Source organism: Schistocerca cancellata, chromosome 1 (genome assembly GCF_023864275.1).
Source record: "Schistocerca cancellata isolate TAMUIC-IGC-003103 chromosome 1, iqSchCanc2.1, whole genome shotgun sequence".
Taxonomy (NCBI): Eukaryota; Metazoa; Arthropoda; class Insecta; order Orthoptera; family Acrididae; genus Schistocerca; species Schistocerca cancellata.
The window spans coordinates 825,943,101-825,963,450 of NC_064626.1; the positions used below are offsets into that span (position 1 = coordinate 825,943,101).

Sequence of the window (20,350 nt, forward strand, 5' to 3'; positions counted from 1 at the left end):
ATGAAAGAAAAATCTAAAATAAAATATATTTCAAAGGTACTACTGTGAATTTCAGCAAAATAAAGGCACAAGACCATATACCATAATCATATCAACAATAGCTATATCTACACTCCTGGAAATGGAAAAAAGAACACATTGACACCGGTGTGTCAGACCCACCATACTTGCTCCGGACACTGCGAGAGGGCTGTACAAGCAATGATCACATGCACGGCACAGCGGACACACCAGGAACCGCGGTGTTGGCCGTCGAATGGCGCTAGCTGCGCAGCATTTGTGCACCGCCCCCGTCAGTGTCAGCCAGTTTGCTGTGGCATACGGAGCTCCATCGCAGTCTTTAACACTGGTAGCATGCCGCGACAGCGTGGACGAGAACCGTATGTGCAGTTGACGGACTTTGAGCGAGGGCGTATAGTGGGCATGCGGGAGGCCGGGTGGACGTACCGCCGAATTGCTCAACACGTGAGGCGTGAGGTCTCCACAGTACATCGATGTCGCCAGTGGTCAGCGGAAGGTGCACGTGCCCGTCGACCTGGGACCGGACCGCAGCGACGCACGGATGCACACCAAGACCGTAGGATCCTACGCAGTGCCGTAGGGGACCGCACCGCCACTTCCCAGCAAATTAGGGACACTGTTGCTCCTGGGGTATCGGTGAGGACCATTCGCAACCGTCTCCATGAAGCTGGGCTACGGTCCCGCACACCGTTAGGCCGTCTTCCGCTCACGCCCCAACATCGTGCAGCCCGCCTCCAGTGGTGTCGTGACAGGTGTGAATGGAGGGACGAATGGAGACGTGTCGTCTTCAGCGATGAGAGTCGCTTCTGCCTTGGTGCCAATGATGGTCGTATGCGTGTTTGGCGCCGTGCAGGTGAGCACCACAATCAGGACTGCATACGACCGAGGCACACAGGGCCAACACCCGGCATCATGGTGTGGGGAGCGATCTCCTACACTGGCCGTACACCACTGGTGATCGTCGAGGGGATACTGAATAGTGCACGGTACATCCAAACCGTCATCGAACCCATCGTTCTACCATTCCTAGACCGGCAAGGGAACTTGCTGTTCCAACAGGACAATGCACGTCCGCACGTATCCCGTGCCACCCAACGTGCTCTAGAAGGTGTAAGTCAACTACCCTGGCCAGCAAGATATCCGGATCTGTCCCCCATTGAGCATGTTTGGGACTGGATGAAGCGTCGTCTCACGTGGTCTGCACGTCCAGCACGAACGCTGGTCCAACTGAGGCGCCAGGTGGAAATGGCATGGCAAGCCGTTCCACAGGACTACATCCAGCATCTTTACGATCGTCTCCATGGGAGAATAGCAGCCTGCATTGCTGCGAAAGGTGGATATACACTGTACTAGTGCCGACATTGTGCATGCTCTGTTGCCTGTGTCTATGTGCCTGTGGTTCTGTCAGTGTGATCATGTGATGTATCTGACCCCAGGAATGTGTCAATAAAGTTTCCCCTTCCTGGGACAATGAATTCACGGTGTTCTTATTTCAATTTCCAGGAGTGTAGTTTCAAGGTTATGAAAATAAAGTATAATTGTACAAGCTTTGTTTCCAGACTAATAAAATAAAAGGTAATTTTCTTATTCTATTCTTTATTATTTATTTGCACCCGACCTGATGATTGCTGTGCTAAATGTTGCTCACCTATATCTTTAAGTGTGTATACGACGTTTGTTCAAAAAATTCCAGAACTTTTACCACAAAATTTTTCTAGGCATATCTTTTACTTACTGTGTATGGTCTCCTTCAAAATACTCTGCTCCACAATTGACGCACTGCTTCCAATGCCGTTTCCACTTCTGGAAGCAGTCTTGGTATGCCGCTGGATCATGTGAATTGTGTCTGCAAATTTTCATTTATCTCATCTGTCATTGCAAATCTTTGTCCTTTCAATGGGTTTTTCAACTTTGGAAATGAAAAACTGTCTCAAGGGGTCAGGTCTGGTTAGAGTGGAGGATGAGGCAGCACAGTGATATTGGTTCTTGTGCAATAGTCACGCACCAATAGGGATGAATGTGCAGGTGTTGTATCAGCAAGAGCCATGAATTATCTCACCACATTGCACATTGCAAGCCATTTTGTTTTGACATTTTCTTTCAGGTGTTGCAACATGTGCCAATACTAGCCCCTTTAGATACTATTGTTTCCCAAAAAGGTTGTCCCTATATCTTCAACCGTTTATGAAATATTTAAGAGTACACTTTATGTGCAGTGTCCTGTGTGATTATGTGGTACATTATTTCAAATTAATAACAATAAATATTCAAAATTGTTGTTAGCAGTGCACACTTTATTCTTTTATCCTCCACAGCTACATTTCAGTATGTGTCCTTATGTATTGAGGAAATTTGTAATTTTTAATTGGATTAAAGTGAGCGAATAAGTATGCAAAAACTAAAGTGGATATAATATTGTGTGTATCTTACTGAGCTACACACTGACAATATTCTCCTTCATTTATTCCAGGTACGAGCATAAACCAGACATACTTGGAAAGCTTGTCAGTAAAATTACGTCAAAGTTCATTACATCTGATGGATATGATCTCGTAAGTAGAAATACTAAGTAAGAACCATTTAAAGAATGACATATTATAAGTTTCAGCCACATCAGTTTCCTTTATTAAATTCACCAGCTGAAAAATGCTCCTGTCAGAGCAGATGAGAGGCAAATAAGCTCCTCTATACAAGACTCACTGAAAAGTGGGGAACCAACTGCCTTAATCCTCACCCCAGACCCCACAAGCTTATGTATGGTCTCCATTCTTCTTTTTCATTTCCACTGCCTCCTCTTTCTTTTGGTCCCACTACTATATCTCTACCAATATTTTCTTCTCTTTTACTGCTACTGCAGCTCACTGACTATCACTATCTCCTCACTCTGTGGCTCCCACCACTATACTGTCTTCATTCATCTCTCTTTCCCTTTTACTGTCACTTTTTCTCCCACCATCACTGTCTTCTTTCCATTTCTCTTACACTGGCACTGTCTCCTCTCTCTGCCATCATCTCTGTCTCTTTGCTATGCTCTTTCAGCACAAAAAAGTGTGAATATGTTCACATATTAAAATTTTTGGTGAGAAAGGGAGCCTACTGGTACTCTACTTTTCTGTATGACTCTTTTAAGGAGTAGCATACAGAGGGGTCAAAAAAATGTATCCACTGTTAAAAGTCCGTAACTTGCAAACTAATTGACAGAGTTGTCTCATTTTTGGTGAAAGTGTAGCTTAACGTCCAACTTAAAGATATCACTGTAGGTGTTCAAAATGGTCACCACCATTAACATCCACACACAAACGATGCCGCCGAACTGCAGTACAAACCACTGACAGCAACGTGTTCAGTTGGGTATTTGCACATGAATGTACGATGGATTCTCAAAGTTCATCCAATGTGCATGGCTTTTGTCGATAAATGATGTCCTTTAGTGTTCCCCACAGGTAAAAGTCTGGAGGAGTTAGGTCTGGGGAACGTGTGGATACTCCACAGCACCTCTACAGCCTATCCATCTTCCTGGTAGATTTTTGTCGAGATACGCCCTAACACGATTTTGGTAGTGGGCTGGGGTACCATCTTCTTGAAAGTAAACTCATCTATCTCCATAAAAGTCTCAGATGGCAGGTAAAATGGATGTCTGAAGCTTCTGAAGGTACACCTCACTGGTAACTGTCCGTCAACAAAGAATGGCCCAATCAAGCCCCGGTAAGACAACCCACGCCACACATTTACTCCTGGCAAATTCACGGCTTTGTCTACATGGATGTTCGGATTTTCAGTGGGCCAGTAAATGCAATTGTGGCGATTTACTGTACCATTGAGTTTGAACTGTGCCTTATCAGACCACACAATCATCTCTGCAAACTCTTCATCATTGCGCACCATGTTAGTAAACCACTCGCAGTACTCCATTCTATGATCTGGGTCATCCTCCATTGCATGTAGCAATCGTGGGATGTAGCACTTCCACTTTGATGTATTCAAAATTCGCCGAACACTTGAGCGACTCACTCTGGTTTCATGGGCACACTGTCTCACAGACTTCTGTGGCAAGCGGGTGAATTGTTGTAACACACAATGGGAGTTAGCTGGACTTGTTACTGTTACAGGTTGTCCAGATTGTTGTTTGTGTACATCTTTAACACAGCCTTCAGCTTCAAATTTGTCTCGAATGTGACGAATCATTAAACGTGTCAGTGGCTCTGTTTGATACTCATTTCGCCATTGCCACTGAACCTCGTTAATGTTTTCGTACTTAAAATACCACTTCAAAACTGACTTGAAGCTGGTTCCCTTCATTACCTGTTACAGCAGGGTGTGCTGCTTATATAAAATGAATTCTGTAGCTCAGGAAAGTTTTGACAGTTTATTTATATACTTCAACATATTTACATACTTTGACACATATAATCAACAAATGTGTATGTATAATATAAAGTTAACGCAACACAAGTTCACTTCGGACAACATTTTTGGGCTACTCCTACAGTATACAAAAAAATTATTTTTTGTAAGGTGCTTACTCCGTCAGGTGGCACTATTGACTAATTTACAGGTCAAGACAGACACAGATGTGTATGTGCCAATTATACAGAGACAGAGCCTCATAAAGATTTATTGGTCAAAAAGGCAACTAAAAGTGTAAGTTTGGTGTCCACTACCTCAATTAAAACTAAATTTATGCTTCAAGTAACTTTGAACCTCTGGATCTCAGTAACACTTAATCATACCAAGAAAAGGATTAACGTTCTCCCATTATCTTAAACACATATGGTCAAAATTTTGATGATTTGTCATGAATAGAAATTATAGAAGTGGCCATCCCCAAAATTGATGCTTTTGGTATCCAAAAATCAAGGTTTTTCAGGCTTATCACAAGAACTGCCCATAAACAAACAGTGCTTTTATAAACCATCTAAGGCCAATCCCATACCATATCTAACGGGGGGGGGGGGGGGGGAGGGGGGGGGGGAGAACTGATTTTCTCAGTTTGCCTGGGCTGGAGAAAGTGAGTAATGTTTAATGGTTGATCCTGTACTGTAGGATAGCTACAGTATGCTGTAGTCACTAGGCCAAGGGCTATTCAAAACACTTGACACCTTATCTGTCTGATCAGTAGAACCTCCGAAATCACATTCTGCGCGCAGCTTTTTGGAACATACTGCTACCGTGCACTGATGTGCGCATGCTGATTATCTGTGGTTGCAATCTCATTTAATGTATATGTTTAATAATGGAAAATATAGAATGGAATGATGACAGTATTATGAAAAGGATAGCAGAATTTTTGTTGTGCCTGTCTGTGACTCAATTCTCCTCTATATGGTGAATAGCAATCTATCCTTTTCGTAACATTGTCATGAACATTTAATAGACATATGTATGCCTATGTTATCACACTATAGCAGGACTGGACAAAAATCTTACTATTCAGTGCAAAATGTTGATCATGGCATTCAAAGCTAAATTTGATTCTTTCACACTGAAGCTGACAGTGATAGGGATGAAACATAAAAGTGGAAATGACTTCCTTTTTTTACCAGTGAAGAACAATGAACAAAGTAATTTCTGTTCTTCATAATCAGTTTAGTCTATGTTGGTGCAGAAAGGAATTATTTGCTGCTTTGTCTTGTCTACTTTTTGTTATTTAGGGTCAATTACCAATTTTCCAACCATTTAGATATCTTTTCTAAATCATTTTCCAACTTGTTTTGATTTTCTGACGACTTTACTGGTCAATAAATGACATCGTCATCTGCAAACAACCTACGAAGGCTGCTCAGATTGTCTCCTATATCATTTATGTAGATGAGGAACAGCAAAGGGCCTATAACACTACCTTGGGGAATGCCAGAAATCACTTCTGTTTTACTTGATGACTTCCCATCAATTACTATGAGCTGCGACCTCTGTGATAGGAAATCGTGAATCCAGTCCATAACAGATGGTATTCCATAATCATGCAATTTCACTACAAGCTGCTTGTGTGGTACAGTGTTAAAAGCCTTCTGGAAATCTAGAAATACAGAATCAATTTGATATCCCTTGTCAATAGCACTCAACACTTTGTATGAGTAAAGAGGTAGTTGTATTTCACAAGAACTATGTTTTCTAAATCCGCGTTGACTGTATGTCAATAGACTGCTTTTCTTTTTTCTTCCTTTTTTGTGGTAATTCATAATGTTCAAACACAATATATGTTCCAAAATCCTGCTGCATATTGATGTTAATGATATGGGCCAGAAATTTAGTGGATTACTCCTACTACCTTTCTTGAATATTGGTGTGACCTGTGTAACAATCCAGCCTTTGGGTACGGATCTTTCATTGAGCAAATGGTTGTATATGATAGTTAAGTATGGAGCTACTGTATCAGAATACTCTGAAAGGAACGTAACCGGTACATGGTCTGGACCAGAAGTGATTTAAGTTGCTTCACTACTGTGAGGATATCTACTTCTATGTTACTCATGTTGGCAGCTGTTCTTGGTTGAAATTCTGGAATATTTACTTCATCTTCTTGTATGAAGGAATTTTCGAAAGGTATGTTCAGTAACTCTGCTTTAGCAGTACTGTCATAATATTTCCATTTCTATCACACAGAGAAGACACTGATTGTGTCTTTCCACTAGCATACTTCACACACAACCAGAATCTCTTTGGATTTTCTGCCAGGTTTTGAGACAAAGTTTCAGTGTGGAGATTATTATAACCATTTCACATTGTAGTCCATGCTAAATTTTGAGCTTCTGTAAAAGATTTTCAATCTTGGAGATTTTTCATCTGTTTGAATTTGGCATGTTTTTTTGTTGTTTCTGCAACAGTGTTCTGACCTGTTTTGTGTACCAAAGAAGATCAGCTCTGTCTTTTGTTAATTTATTTGGTATAAATCTCTCAATTGCTGCTGATACTATTTCTTTGAATTTAGGCCATATCTGGTCTACACTTACATCGTTGATTTGCTAGGCATGGAGATTGTCTCTCAGGAAGACGTCAAGTGAATTTTTACCTGCTTTTTTGAATAGGTATATTTTCCATTTATTTTTGGAGGCTGTGGGGTTACAATATTCAGTCTCCTTTTGACAAGCCTGTGTTCTCTAATCCCTGTATCCGTTTTGAGGCTCATAATCAGCTCATTTACTATTCGTGTGGGCTTATGAACTAACTGCTCAAAACAACTTTTAGAGAATGCACTTAGCACTATTTTGGATGCTATTTTATATGTACCTCTGGAATTAAACATTCCCAACATAATGAGGGTAAATTAATGTCACCACCAACTATAATTGTACGAGTCACGTAAGTGTTTGAAATCAAACTCAAGTTTTCTTTGAACCTTTCAGCAATTGTGTCATCTGAATTGGGAGGTCGGTAAAAGGATCCAATTATTATTTTATTCTGGTTCCCAAGAATTATCTCTGCCATACTAACTCACAGGAACTATCTACTTCAATTTCATGACAAGCTAAGCTACTTCTAACAGCAACAAACATGCCTATCCTTTCAGAATACTGTTAGGTTCTATGAAAAAATTTCGGCTGAACTTATCTCCAGTTTTGGCCAGTTTTCAGTGCCTATAACGATTTGGGCATCAGCACTTTCTATTAGTGCTTGGACCTCTGGTACTTTTCCAGTACAGCTACAACAGTTTACAACTGTTATACCAAAGGTTACTGTATTTCTGTTCTTTGTTTACGTTCTTCCAGTGTTCAGCCTGTGCCTTCTGTGACTGAAGCTGTTTTTTGTTTTTTCCTGAGAACACCTAACCTAAAAAACCACCCAGTCCACACCACACAGCCCCTGCTACCTGTGTAGCCACTCCTGCATGTAGTGGTCTCTTGACCCATCCAGCAGAACAGAACCTTATGGCTCAAGTCAAGGAAGCTGTGACCGTGTAGAACCATCTGAGCCTCTGATTTGGACCCTCCAATTGGCTCTGTACCAGACCGCAATCGGTCCTGTTGACTGTGCTGCAAAGGGTGAGCTCTGCTTTCATCTCACAAGCAAGACTGGTAGCATTTACCACTTCTGTGAGCTGCTCGAAACCAAAGAGAATCTCTTGAGATTCAACACACATCATTGGTACTGACATGAGCCATCACCCACAGTTGGCTGTGCCCTGTTCTCTCCATGGCATCCGGAAGGACCCGTTCCGTGTCTGGAAAAAGACTTCACCTGGTATGCACATTGAGTGCATATTGACTTTCTTCCCCTTCCTGGCAGCCATGTCCCTAAGCAGCCCCAAAGTACACCTGACATTGATGATTCCAACTACCAATAATCCCATCCTCCATGATTGCCTGGATGTTGCAGGCTGAAAGGTTTCTTCTGAAACAGGACAGGCAACTGCATCTGGCTGAGTGACAGTGTCAGCCACAGACAGTATCTGGAACCTGTTTGTTAGACTAACTGGGAACGCCTTATGTGTGATCCCCTAGGAAGTCTTTCGCTGCCAGCCATGCACCTAGGTGACCTCCAACTCAACCTCAGTGCTGGCAGTAACTGGGCTGGCCAGCAGCGAGGACTGATCAGAGGGCTCTGACATGCTGGATGTCTGTTGGATACCCACGGCCGTCCCACAATAGTGGTGCCCATCCACTGCAGCTTCAAGCTGTGTAACCAAAGCCATTACAGCCTGGAGCTGAGAGCAAAGTGTTACCAACTCTGCTTGCATCCACACTCAACCCTACCCATACTAAAGACCGTGGAAAACTGAACCACCCAGACAAATGGACGACTATCGACATGTGCTGTGGAATTCTGCTGCAGACCCTGACAAAAATGTACGAACTGCATCTAATAAATTAGATTAACACAGAGATTCAGAAACCAAACTACTGAAGCACTCAGTTGAGACTAAATAATTCGCCCCTATTAGGAACTTGTAATATGTCACAAACTCGGTTTACTTTCTGAAGCAAACAAAAATGCAAGAACTGTGTCTATTAGGTATTAAATTAACATTCAGAAACTCAAGAAACTAAACTATGAAAGTACACAGATGAAATTGTACAACTTGCTCCTGGATAGTAACTCATAAAAGTCACAAAATTGGTTACTTCCCTGTTGCAGCTTCTATCTCGGCTGGTTGCAGCTGCCTGACTAATGCCAACAAGCGGTCGCTACCTTTCAAAATAAATGAAAAAATGACTATTGACTCACATTAAATAACTCTTGTAAACCCTGACAAAAACACAAGAACTGTGTGTAATAAATTAGGTTATAGATATAAAACTGTATCCACTATAAATATATCTCCACTCTTAGATACTTCCTGCTGTAGATGCATCCCACTCAAACAGCACATGAATTTGTATCTACTTCTTCTTATACCCTTCACCATACATGTAACAGGGACAGGTTTTGTGGGATAAATGGTCCTCTTGCAGAAAAAAGCAACACCCCCCATCCCACCCAGAAATTAAAAAAAATGTTTTAGCATTTTCCAGGAACAAATTCACCACCAAAAATTTCATCACCCCAGAAAAACCTTTTAGCTATTACAAGTATGCACTTCATCCATATGATAAATTATACAAGTATATTGTTTACTATGGCTGGCGAATCTTCTAGATCAGGGATCGGAAAGTAATTTTAGGTGGGGTCCGGATGCTTTTGAAAATTTTTAGAGGTCCAGAAGAAAAACCCCATATTCTTCACTATTTTTTATTTTTATTTTCACTATAAATAATATGAAATACAATAGATAGGCATATTTGTACTCAAAAATCCAGAAAAAAACATTCAGTGCTATTTGAGTTAAAAACCCAATGGGAGAAATCACATTTGTGGTCTTGACCCAGTTTCATAAAATTAGGTTCAAGTTGGGTGGAGCTTATGTGAAAACTGTCTCAAAGTTGGAGGGCCTTTAATCTTGAGTGATACTTGTTCTTCAAAAAATTCATTTCTGAATATGTAATTTCACAAATATATGTGGAATCAAACATAGTAGCCAGGTATACAGACAATTTTTGTATTTTTCTGGGACATGTTGACTTCAAAATTCTTCAGTGGATGCAGTTTTATAGATTTGCAAGGAAATGTATTCCTGCAAGTCTATTATCTCCATTTTGAGTAAAGGCTGTGAAAAGCAGAACAGCTTCATAGCCACATCTGTCCATTCTGCCACTGGATAAACTACAAAAGGCAATTTTAAGAATTGCGACAGCTTCTCTGTCTGTGAAAAGTCTTCAAATCTTGCTGCAAATTCCTTCTTAAGATCTGACATACAATTTGAAAATATTGAAATGTATGTTCGAGAATTATTTTTATATTCAAAAATTGTTGGAAAAGGAAAACATTCTTGACTTGCAGCATCTTTTTGAAAATTATCCAGTTTGCAATGGAAAGAAGACATGCTTTGATTCAGCCCACACATGAATACCACATTTCCTTGTGGCTTGGTATTGGATGCATTTAAATGTTTCAGAATGTCTTTTGAGAAAGGTACAGCTAGCATACTGTGTTCGTTTGTTAATAACTCCAAATGGTTTCTTGCTTCTTGTGGATCCAAGTTTTCTAAGAAGGATGTTACATTTTCCTTTATTTACTGAAAATGTTCACTCACATAACCTTTACTTAACCAAAGAACATTGTTGTACTGTAGTAAGTCAGAAAGCACCAAATAACAGTCAGAAACAAAGTCTTTGAACTGTCCGAGCTGAAGAGCAGAACAAGACCTCATAAAATTAATCAACTTGAGCAATCTGTCCATTACTTCTTTCAGAGTCACACAAATTTTTCCACAATGGACTGCCTGGTGAATTATGCATTGATAAGATAGTAGCCCAGGATTCTTACCTTGTTTTTCCTGATCTTCACTGGAGTCCTGTCAGTTGAAAGACACACCATTCTCTCATAACTAATGTTTGAGTTTGTCATAAAGTCATAAAGTCATCAGAAGTCTTGCATAAATCTCCTCTCCAAGTCTTGCCTTTCAACAGCAATATTGTTAGCAATTCTGCCTAAATTGTTTATTTTCAATATCCAAAAATCACACAAAATGGACATTTGTTCCTCATGAGCAATATTGCATGACTTTTTTGGGCTATGAGAGGAGATTTTTGTTGACGTAGGCGATGACTGAACCAGTATAGGTTTTTCTTATTGTCTTTCAAACTATGGTGCTTGAGCTTGACATCATTAGTCAGCTTCTCTACAGTTACCAGCCTAGTATGGTTGAATCTGTCCAGTGTGTTGTATGGTGTCTTTAGAGCATGCAAGCCTCTCCACCATGTCAAGGTCATATGCTCACGGGAGGTTTTCTGTTTTATTTATTTATTTTTATTACTTTGTTTTATATTTTTTTAAATATTGTTTAATTTTCATTTTTTTTAAATTCTTTTGTATCATAGTTACATACCTTTTACTCATGTATGAGACTGTATATGCAAACATAAGGAAAATAACCATAAATAGTTAATACAGTGCACAATATAAAATCATCTTGGACAGTTTCCAGCCTCTGGCTGGCTCTCTGTTTGGAACATAAGCCTCTCCATTGTCTTGTCTTGCAACCATCTCTCCATCTTAACCTTGGTACAGTCTTCTCCTTTCTTCTCGATGCATTCCTCCACTCCTTTCAGCCATGTGAATACAGTGCACAATGTAATAGCAAAAATACATACAATACCGAACAAAATATAACATACTGTGTGAAGTTTGTGATAATTTATGTAAATAGTTTACATGATGTAAATAAAGTTACAATACAGCCACAGTACATAAACTTACTTAGAAGCTTACTCAAGGTGTATATGCTCTGGGATAAATGTGAGGATTTTTTCATTCAAGGAAAATCCTGGGAATTTTTCACTGCTTCAGTTTTCAGTTACATTTTTGAAATGTTGACTGGTAAGAACAAATACTCTAACAAAGAATTTCACTTTTGCCTGCTATGGCTGAATAATACTGCAGCAATAAAACAAGAGAATAATACCTAAATAAAACTTTAGTTGCAAAGAAAGTGCACCATTCACAACAACAAAACACAATGACACGCAAGCATTTGTCAACAGCAAAATGTATCAAAGACTTTAGGATGAACACTATGTAATACTTCACAACAAGAACTGCATTCCACAAGTGTGACTTCACTACTGTTTACATTTCTAACAGGTCATGGGAAAATATTGCAAGTGGTGGTTCGATAAGCATTACTTCTGAAGTAAATTCCCTTTTACACCAAATGAATTATGTTACCCATGGGAATGTGCAACGAATATGAACAAATATTCCATAAATCTTGATAAGATTTCAAATTGAACCAAATCATTTCATTTGTCTAAAGACAAAATTGCTGTTTTAAAGAGATCTGAAGACTGACAACTTAGTTTAAATGTTCAAAAAGATGAAATTGTGCACTTCAAAAACGATAAAAAATGTAGTATCCTACTACTGCATTGTCAATGATATCAGTCAACTCACATTAATGCTTGGGTGTAACAATCTGTAGTGATGTGAAAGGGAACAATCTTATAAGCTCGTGTTGTTGTGGTCTTCAGTCCCGAGACTGGTTTGATGCAGCTCTCCATGCTACTCTATCCTGTGCTAGCTTCTTCATCTCCCAGTACCTACTGCAACCTACATCCTTCTGAATCTGCTTAGTGTATTCATCTCTTGGTCTCCCCCTACGATTTTTACCCTCCACGCTGCCCTCCAATACTAAATTGGTGATCCCTTGATGCCTCAGAACATGTCCTAGCAACCGATCCCTTCTTCTGGTCAAGTTGTGCCACAAACTTCTCTTCTCCCCAATTCTATTCAATACTTCCTCATTAGTTATGTGATCTACCCATCTAATCTTCAGCATTCTTCTGTAGCACCACATTTCGAAAGCTTCTATTCTCTTCTTGTCCAAACTATTTACCGTCCATGTTTCACTTCCATACATGGCTACACTCCATACAAATACTTTCAGAAACGACTTCCTGACACTTAAATCTATACTCGATGTTAACAAATTCCTCTTCTTGAGAAACGCTTTCCTTGCCATTGCCAGTCTACATTTTATATCCTCTCTACTTCGACCATCATCAGTTATTTTGCTCCCCAAATAGCAAAACTCCTTTACTACTTTAAGTGTCTCATTTCCTAATCTAATACCCTCAACATCACCCGACTTAATTCGACTACATTCCATTATCCTTGTTTTGCTTTTGTTTATGTTCATCTTATATCCTCCCTTCAAGACACCATCCATTCCGTTCAACTGCTCTTCCAAGTCCTTTGCTGTCTCTGACAGAGTTACAATGTCATCGGCGAACCTCAAAGTTTTTATTTCTTCTCCATGGATTTTAATACCTACTCCGAATTTTTCTTTTGTTTCCTTTAATGCTTGCTCAATATACAGATTGAATAACATCGGGGAGAGGCTACAACCCTGTCTTACTCCCTTCCCAACCGCTGTTTCCCTTTCATGTCCCTCGACTCTTATAACTGCCATCTGGTTTCTGTACAAATTGTAAATAGTCTTTCGCTCCCTGTATTTTACCCCTGCCACCTTTAGAATTTGAAAGAGAGTATTCCAGTCAACATTGTCAAAAGCTTTCTCTAAATCTACAAATGCTAGAAACGTAGGTTTGCCTTTCCTTAATCTTTCTTCTAAGATAAGTCGTAAGGTCAGTATTGCCTCACGTGTTCCAGTATTTCTATGGAATCCAAACTGATCTTCCCCGAGGTCGGTTTCTACTAGTTTTTCCATTCGTCTGTAAAGAATTCGTGTTAGTATTTTGCAGCTGTGGCTTATTAAACTGATTGTTCGGTAATTTTCACATCTATCAACACCTGCTTTCTTTGGGATTGGAATTATTCTATTCTTCTTGAAGTCTGAGGGTATTTCGCCTGTTTCATACATCTTGCTCACCAGATGGTAGAGTTTTGTCAGGACTGGCTCTCCCAAGGCCGTCAGTAGTTCCAATGGAATGTTGTCTACTCCAGGGGCCTTGTTTCGACTCAGGTCTTTCAGTGCTCTGTCAAACTCTTCACGCAGTATCGTATCTCCCATTTCATCTTCATCTACATCCTCTTCCATTTCCATAATATTGTCCTCAAGTACATCGCCCTTGTATAGACCCTCTATATACTCCTTCCACCTTTCTGCTTTCCCTTCTTTGCTTAGAACTGGGTTTCCATCTGAGCTCTTGATGTTCATACAAGTGGTTCTCTTATCTCCAAAGGTCTCTTTAATTTTCCTGTAGGCAGTATCTATCTTACCCCTAGTGAGATAAGCCTCTACATCCTTACATTTGTCCTCTAGCCATCCCTGCTTAGCCATTTTGCACTTCCTGTCGATCTCATTTTTGACACGTTTGTATTCCTTTTTGCCTGCTTCATTTACTGCATTTTTATATTTTCTCCTTTCATCAATTAAATTCAATATTTCTTCTGTTACCCAAGGATTTCTACTAGCCCTCGTCTTTTTACCTACTTGATCCTCTGCTGCCTTCACTACTTCATCCCTCAAAGCTACCCATTCCTCTTCTACTGTATTTCTTTCCCCCATTCCTGTCAATTGTTCCCTTATGCTCTCCCTGAAACTCTGTACAACCTCTGGTTCTTTCAGTTTATCCAGGTCCCATCTCCTTAAATTCCCACCTTTTTGCAGTTTCTTCAGTTTTAATCTACAGGTCATAACTAATAGATTGTGGTCAGATTCCACATCTGCCCCTGGAAATGTCTTACAATTTAAAACCTGGTTCCTAAATCTCTGTCTTACCATTACATAATCTATCTGATACCTTTTAGTATCTCCAGGGTTCTTCCATGTATACAACTTTCTATCATGATTCTTAAACCAAGTGTTAGCTACACTCCTGGAAATTGAAATAAGAACACCGTGAATTCATTGTCCCAGGAAGAGGAAACTTTATTGACACATTCCTGGGGTCAGATACATCACATGATCACACTGACAGAACCACAGGCACATAGACACAGGCAACAGAGCATGCACAATGTCGGCACTAGTACAGTGTATATCCACCTTTCGCAGCAATGCAGGCTGCTATTCTCCCATGGAGACGATCGTAGAGATGCTGGATGTAGTCCTGTGGAACGGCTTGCCATGCCATTTCCACCTGGCGCCTCAGTTGGACCAGCGTTCGTGCTGGACGTGCAGACCGCGTGAGACGACGCTTCATCCAGTCCCAAACATGCTCAATGGGGGACAGATCTGGAGATCCTGCTGGCCAGGGTAGTTGACTTACACCTTCTAGAGCACGTTGGGTGGCACGGGATACATGCGGACGTGCATTGTCCTGTTGGAACAGCAAGTTCCCTTGCCGGTCTAGGAATGGTAGAACGATGGGTTCGATGACGGTTTGGATGTACCGTGCACTATTCAGTGTCCCCTCGACGATCACCAGTGGTGTACGGCCAGTGTAGGAGATGGCTCCCCACACCATGATGCCGGATGTTGGCCCTGTGTGCCTCGGTCGTATGCAGTCCTGATTGTGGCGCTCACCTGCACGGCGCCAAACACGCATACGACCATCATTGGCATCAAGGCAGAAGCGACTCTCATCGCTGAAGACGACACGTCTCCATTCGTCCCTCCGTTCACGCCTGTCGCGACACCACTGGAGGCGGGCTGCACGATGTTGGGGCGTGAGCGGAAGACGGCCTAACTGTGTGCGGGACCGTAGCCCAGCTTCATGGAGTCGGTTGCGAATGGTCCTCGCCGATACCCCAGGAGCAACAGTGTCCCTAATTTGCTGGGAAGTGGCGGTGCGGTCCCCTACGGCACTGCGTAGGATCCTACGGTCTTGGCGTGCATCCGTGCGTCGCTGCGGTCCGGTCCCAGGTCGACGGGCACGTGCACCTTCCGCCGACCACTGGCGACAACATCGATGTACTGTGGAGACCTCACGCCCCACGTGTTGAGCAATTCGGCGGTACGTCCACCCGGCCTCCCGCATGCCCATTATACGCCCTCGCTCAAAGTCCGTCAACTGCACATATGGTTCACGTCCATGCTGTCGCGGCATGCTACCAGTGTTAAAGACTGCGATGGAGCTCCGTATGCCACGGCAAACTGGCCGACACTGACAGCGGCGGTGCACAAATGCTGCGCAGCTAGCGCCATTCGACGGCCAACACCGCGGTTCCTGGTGTGTCCGCTGTGCCGTGCGTGTGATCATCGCTTGTACAGCCCTCTCGCAGTGTCCGGAGCAAGTATGGTGGATCTGACACACCGGTGTCAATGTGTTCTTTTTTCCATTTCCAGGAGTGTATTATTAAGTTGTGCTCTGTGCAAAATTCTACCAGGCGGCTTCCTCTTTCATTTCTTAGCCCCAATCCATATTCACCTACTACGTTTCCTTCTCTCCCTTTTCCTACACTCGAATTCCAGTCACCCATGACTATTAAATTTTCGTCTCCCTTCACTATCTGAATAATTTCTTTTATTTCATCATACATTTCTTCAATTTCTTCGTCATCTGCCGAGCTAGTTGGCATATAAACTTGTACTACTGTAGTAGGTGTGGGCTTCGTATCTATCTTGGCCACAATAATGCGTTCACTATGCTGTTTGTAGTAGCTTACCCGCATTCCTATTTTCCTATTCATTATTAAACCTACTCCTGCATTACCCCTATTTGACTGTGTTTATAACCCTGTAGCCACCTGACCAGAAGTCTTGTTCCTCCTGACACCGAACTTCACTAATTCCCACTATATCTAACTTTAACCTATCCATTTCCCTTTTTAAATTTTCTAACCTACCTGCCCGATTAAGGGATCTGACATTCCACGCTCCAATCCGTAGAACGCCAGTTTTCTTTCTCCTGATAACGACATCCTCTTGAGTAGTCCCCGCCCGGAGATCCGAATGGGGGACTATTTTACCTCCGGAATATTTTACCCAAGAGGACGCCATCATTTAATCATACAGTAAAGCTGCATGCCCTCGGGAAAAATTATGGCCGTAGTTTCCCCTTGCTTTCAGCCGTTTGCAGTACCAGCACAGCAAGGCCGTTTTGGTTATTGTTACAAGGCCAGATCAGTCGATCATCAAGACTGTTGCCCTTGCAACTACTGAAAAGGCTGCTGCCCCTCTTCAGGAACCACACGTTTGTCTCGCCTCTCAACAGATACCCCTCCATTGCGGTTGTACCTACGGTACGGCTATCTGTATCGCTGAGGCACGCAAGCCTCCCCACCAACGGCAAGATCCATGGTTCATGGGGGGGGGGGGGGGGGGGCGGCTCAGTCACAGGTAAATCAGGCTGCTGACTTTCATTCACTTAGGATACAAGGAAAATTAAATAAATGCAGATTTGATTTCAAAACACTCATGCACCCCATCCTAGAATATTGCTCAAATGTGAGAGATTCACAAACAGGACTAACTGGGAATATTTTACATATAAAGAGATGGGCAGTTCTATTTGCCACATGTTTTTCTACTCATGGTTAATGGAGATTCACACAGTAGTTTGAAACATGTCTTTGTTCCAATTTTCCTTTGGGCCAGTCTCAACTTTGTTCTCAGCTTTTATTAACTCTTTAATTTTTTTATTCTTACTTTTAACATGGTGATGACATCCTTTGGTGATTGCTTTGCTGGGCTCTTCAAAAGGAACACAACCTATTCTCTCTGCCACCATGGTCCAATTCAAGGCTGTGTATTAATGCTTTAAACTCTTACTTCCCTTTTTCTCTACTATAAATGCTCGTTGCTAGCCTAAGAAATGAGAGCCATCTATGCTTCAGTGTAATTATTATTGCAAGCACTTTTGCAATACAGAACAATCGAAAAATCATATGTATCAAGTTGATTGTTTTCTTAAGATAGGTTGCATTTGCTGTAATTAAATCTTCTGTCATTAGATGGTACTACTGGGATACTAAGAGCTACAATATCCTCCACTATAATGTAGCAATTCTGTGAATGGTATTAAATCAGTGTAGGTAGACAGACATGTTTCCTCTTCAATAAGAAGTTTCAGTGAGTGGGTTTTCCTGCTATCCCTTATCTTATAAACACGTTTCAACATAAACACACAGTGCAGAGATGCCTGTCAAATCAAAGTGAACAGATTGATCATGCACCTTTGTAAACACATTCAGTTGCAGGTAAAGAGTACTGCCATTCTGAGCATTTTGTGACATGGGGCTTGTACAAACAATAAATGAATTTTGTTTACAGGGTGGACATTGTTTTTGTTATACAGTACTCTAATTCTACTTTGATTTTGCACAGAAATTGGAAATTTGTAGTAAGGTCTTATGGGACCAAACTGCAGAACTCATCAGTCTCTGAGCTTATGCACTACTTAATCTAACTTAAACTAACTTACACTAAGGACAACACTCACACCCATGCTCGAGGGAGGACTTGAACCTCCGTCGGGTGGAGCCATGCAGGCCATGACCCTAGACTGCGCAGCTACCCCCCGCGGCTTGTGCACAAATTCCAAAAGTTATTGTAATTGCTATATCTCAGAAGGCACTACAAATTGTGCTGTGCTAAAGTCTCTACCTTAATTACTCCATGACTGTTTAATGGATTTTGACATGAATGACATTTTGGAAAGCTATTACACACATTATTGATGTATTTGACTCTGGACTATTCAGATTATTCTCTTGGTATGTTCCACATTTATGATGACCTGTCACAGACTGGTATTGTTAACTATCTAGTGATTACAGTGAACCAATATTTTCTGAGTTATAAAGAGTGTACTGCACTGTAGTGTGTGTACCAGTAATGATGCTGAAGTCATCTACAAATAGCAGGATAAGAGTATCAGCAATTATAAACTGTATATGGAAGTGTTCAGCAAGTGATGAAGAAGTTGTGGTTTCCTGCCAAAAGCAAGAACTGAAGGATCAACCATTAGTGCTTGGTAGATTTTTGGTCCTTTGTCTGCTGCCAAGGAATGTCAAAACTTAATTGAATGTACAGTATATCAATGGAATAGAATGGTTACACTTCAGTGGCAATGTAAACAGTGGAAATAATTGGATTTGATCACCCTAAAATCTATATCTCTGTATGAAAAAAAACTAGCACTGCTGGAGAATTTGTGTGTTGTGTGTCAATATATTGTGAAGCCTTTTCTCTTTGAATTCATAGCGGACAGCACTGTGCAATGAGGCATCATTGCACAGTTTATTTCAGTTCTGGAAATCAGTCAACAAGTGAGAGTTGGTTTCAATTAAGGGGGCCAAATTTGTTAACCATCAAATCAAACTAGGTAGTTGTGCACAGTTTTTCAATAACTGACCATTGCAAAATGATTGTTGGCCCCATATTCTCATGATCTCTCAACTTCTGATGTGACATCTTCATCTTCACCCACATTCTGCAAACCAGTGTGAAGCACATGGCAGAAGATACTTCCACTGCACAATATACCATGGTTTCCCATACTGTGTATGTAAGAGCATAGGAAGAATTGCTGCTTAAAGGACTCCGAGTGTCCTATAATTAGGCTAATCTAGTCTTTGCAATCCTTATTAAAGTGATACTTAAAAGAGCTGCAATATATTCCTAGATTTATAAAAGAGCTGCAATATATTCCTAGATTTATAAAAGAGCTGCAATATATTCCTAGATTTATAAAAGAGCTGCAATATATTCCTAGATTTATCGCTTAATATAGGTTAATGAAACTGCATACTTATTCTTTCCTGGGACAGTTGGCATTTGCTCCAGATGGTTTCAGTTCATATTTTTCAGCTCTTTTGTGCTAATACCCAATGAGATAAACAAATATGTCATGGAAGTTAAAATCTTCTGGACTGATAGGCCACATCAACATTTCAACCCTTTTAGTGAGATCTTCTCCATGTTCTTGTGGTGTTCACTTCTGATTTAACACTGTCAAAGACCAGTGTTTCATTCTCTTATGAAGTGGGGGGTTCCTACACTTATGCTGGAGAAGTAAGAGTAATGGATAAATTCTTGTGGCTGCCTATGGTGGGTTATTATCATTGGATAGTAAGTGAAGTATTCCCACACTAATGCCAAAGAAGGTGATTATTTCCTATACCTCTTGTGACTACCATTGATGGGCCATTGCCAAAGGGATCTTTTACACTTATGTAGGAGAAAAGTTATTGGTTAAAATTCTCCCTGCAGCTATTCATGGGCCATTATCATTCAGCTGGAAGCAAAGTGGACAGGGCAAGAGAGGGAAGTGTTTATCCAAAATATTATTGTCCACAGAGATGGCTTCCAGGGCATTATTTGTTATTGCTCGCACACCGCAACTGTGTATTCACTTCCTTGATCGTGGGGAGCCATGATGTAGGAACCTATAGTCATCCTCTCTATTGAAGTTACATGCGCTCTTAGAAATTTCAATTGTTTCTCAGA

The 20,350-nt window shown here is 41.1% G+C and overlaps 1 protein-coding gene across 1 annotated transcript in view; it reads left to right on the top strand.

Annotated features, from left to right (window-relative positions):
- The window catches only part of LOC126188583 (thyrotropin-releasing hormone-degrading ectoenzyme-like), a 270,383-nt gene that overhangs the window by 239,041 nt on the left and 10,992 nt on the right, over positions 1-20,350 (top strand). The window contains exon 13 of the mRNA XM_049930188.1: positions 2,492-2,573. Coding sequence (XP_049786145.1) covers positions 2,492-2,573 — 82 coding nt within the window. The remainder of the gene's footprint in view (positions 1-2,491; positions 2,574-20,350) is intronic.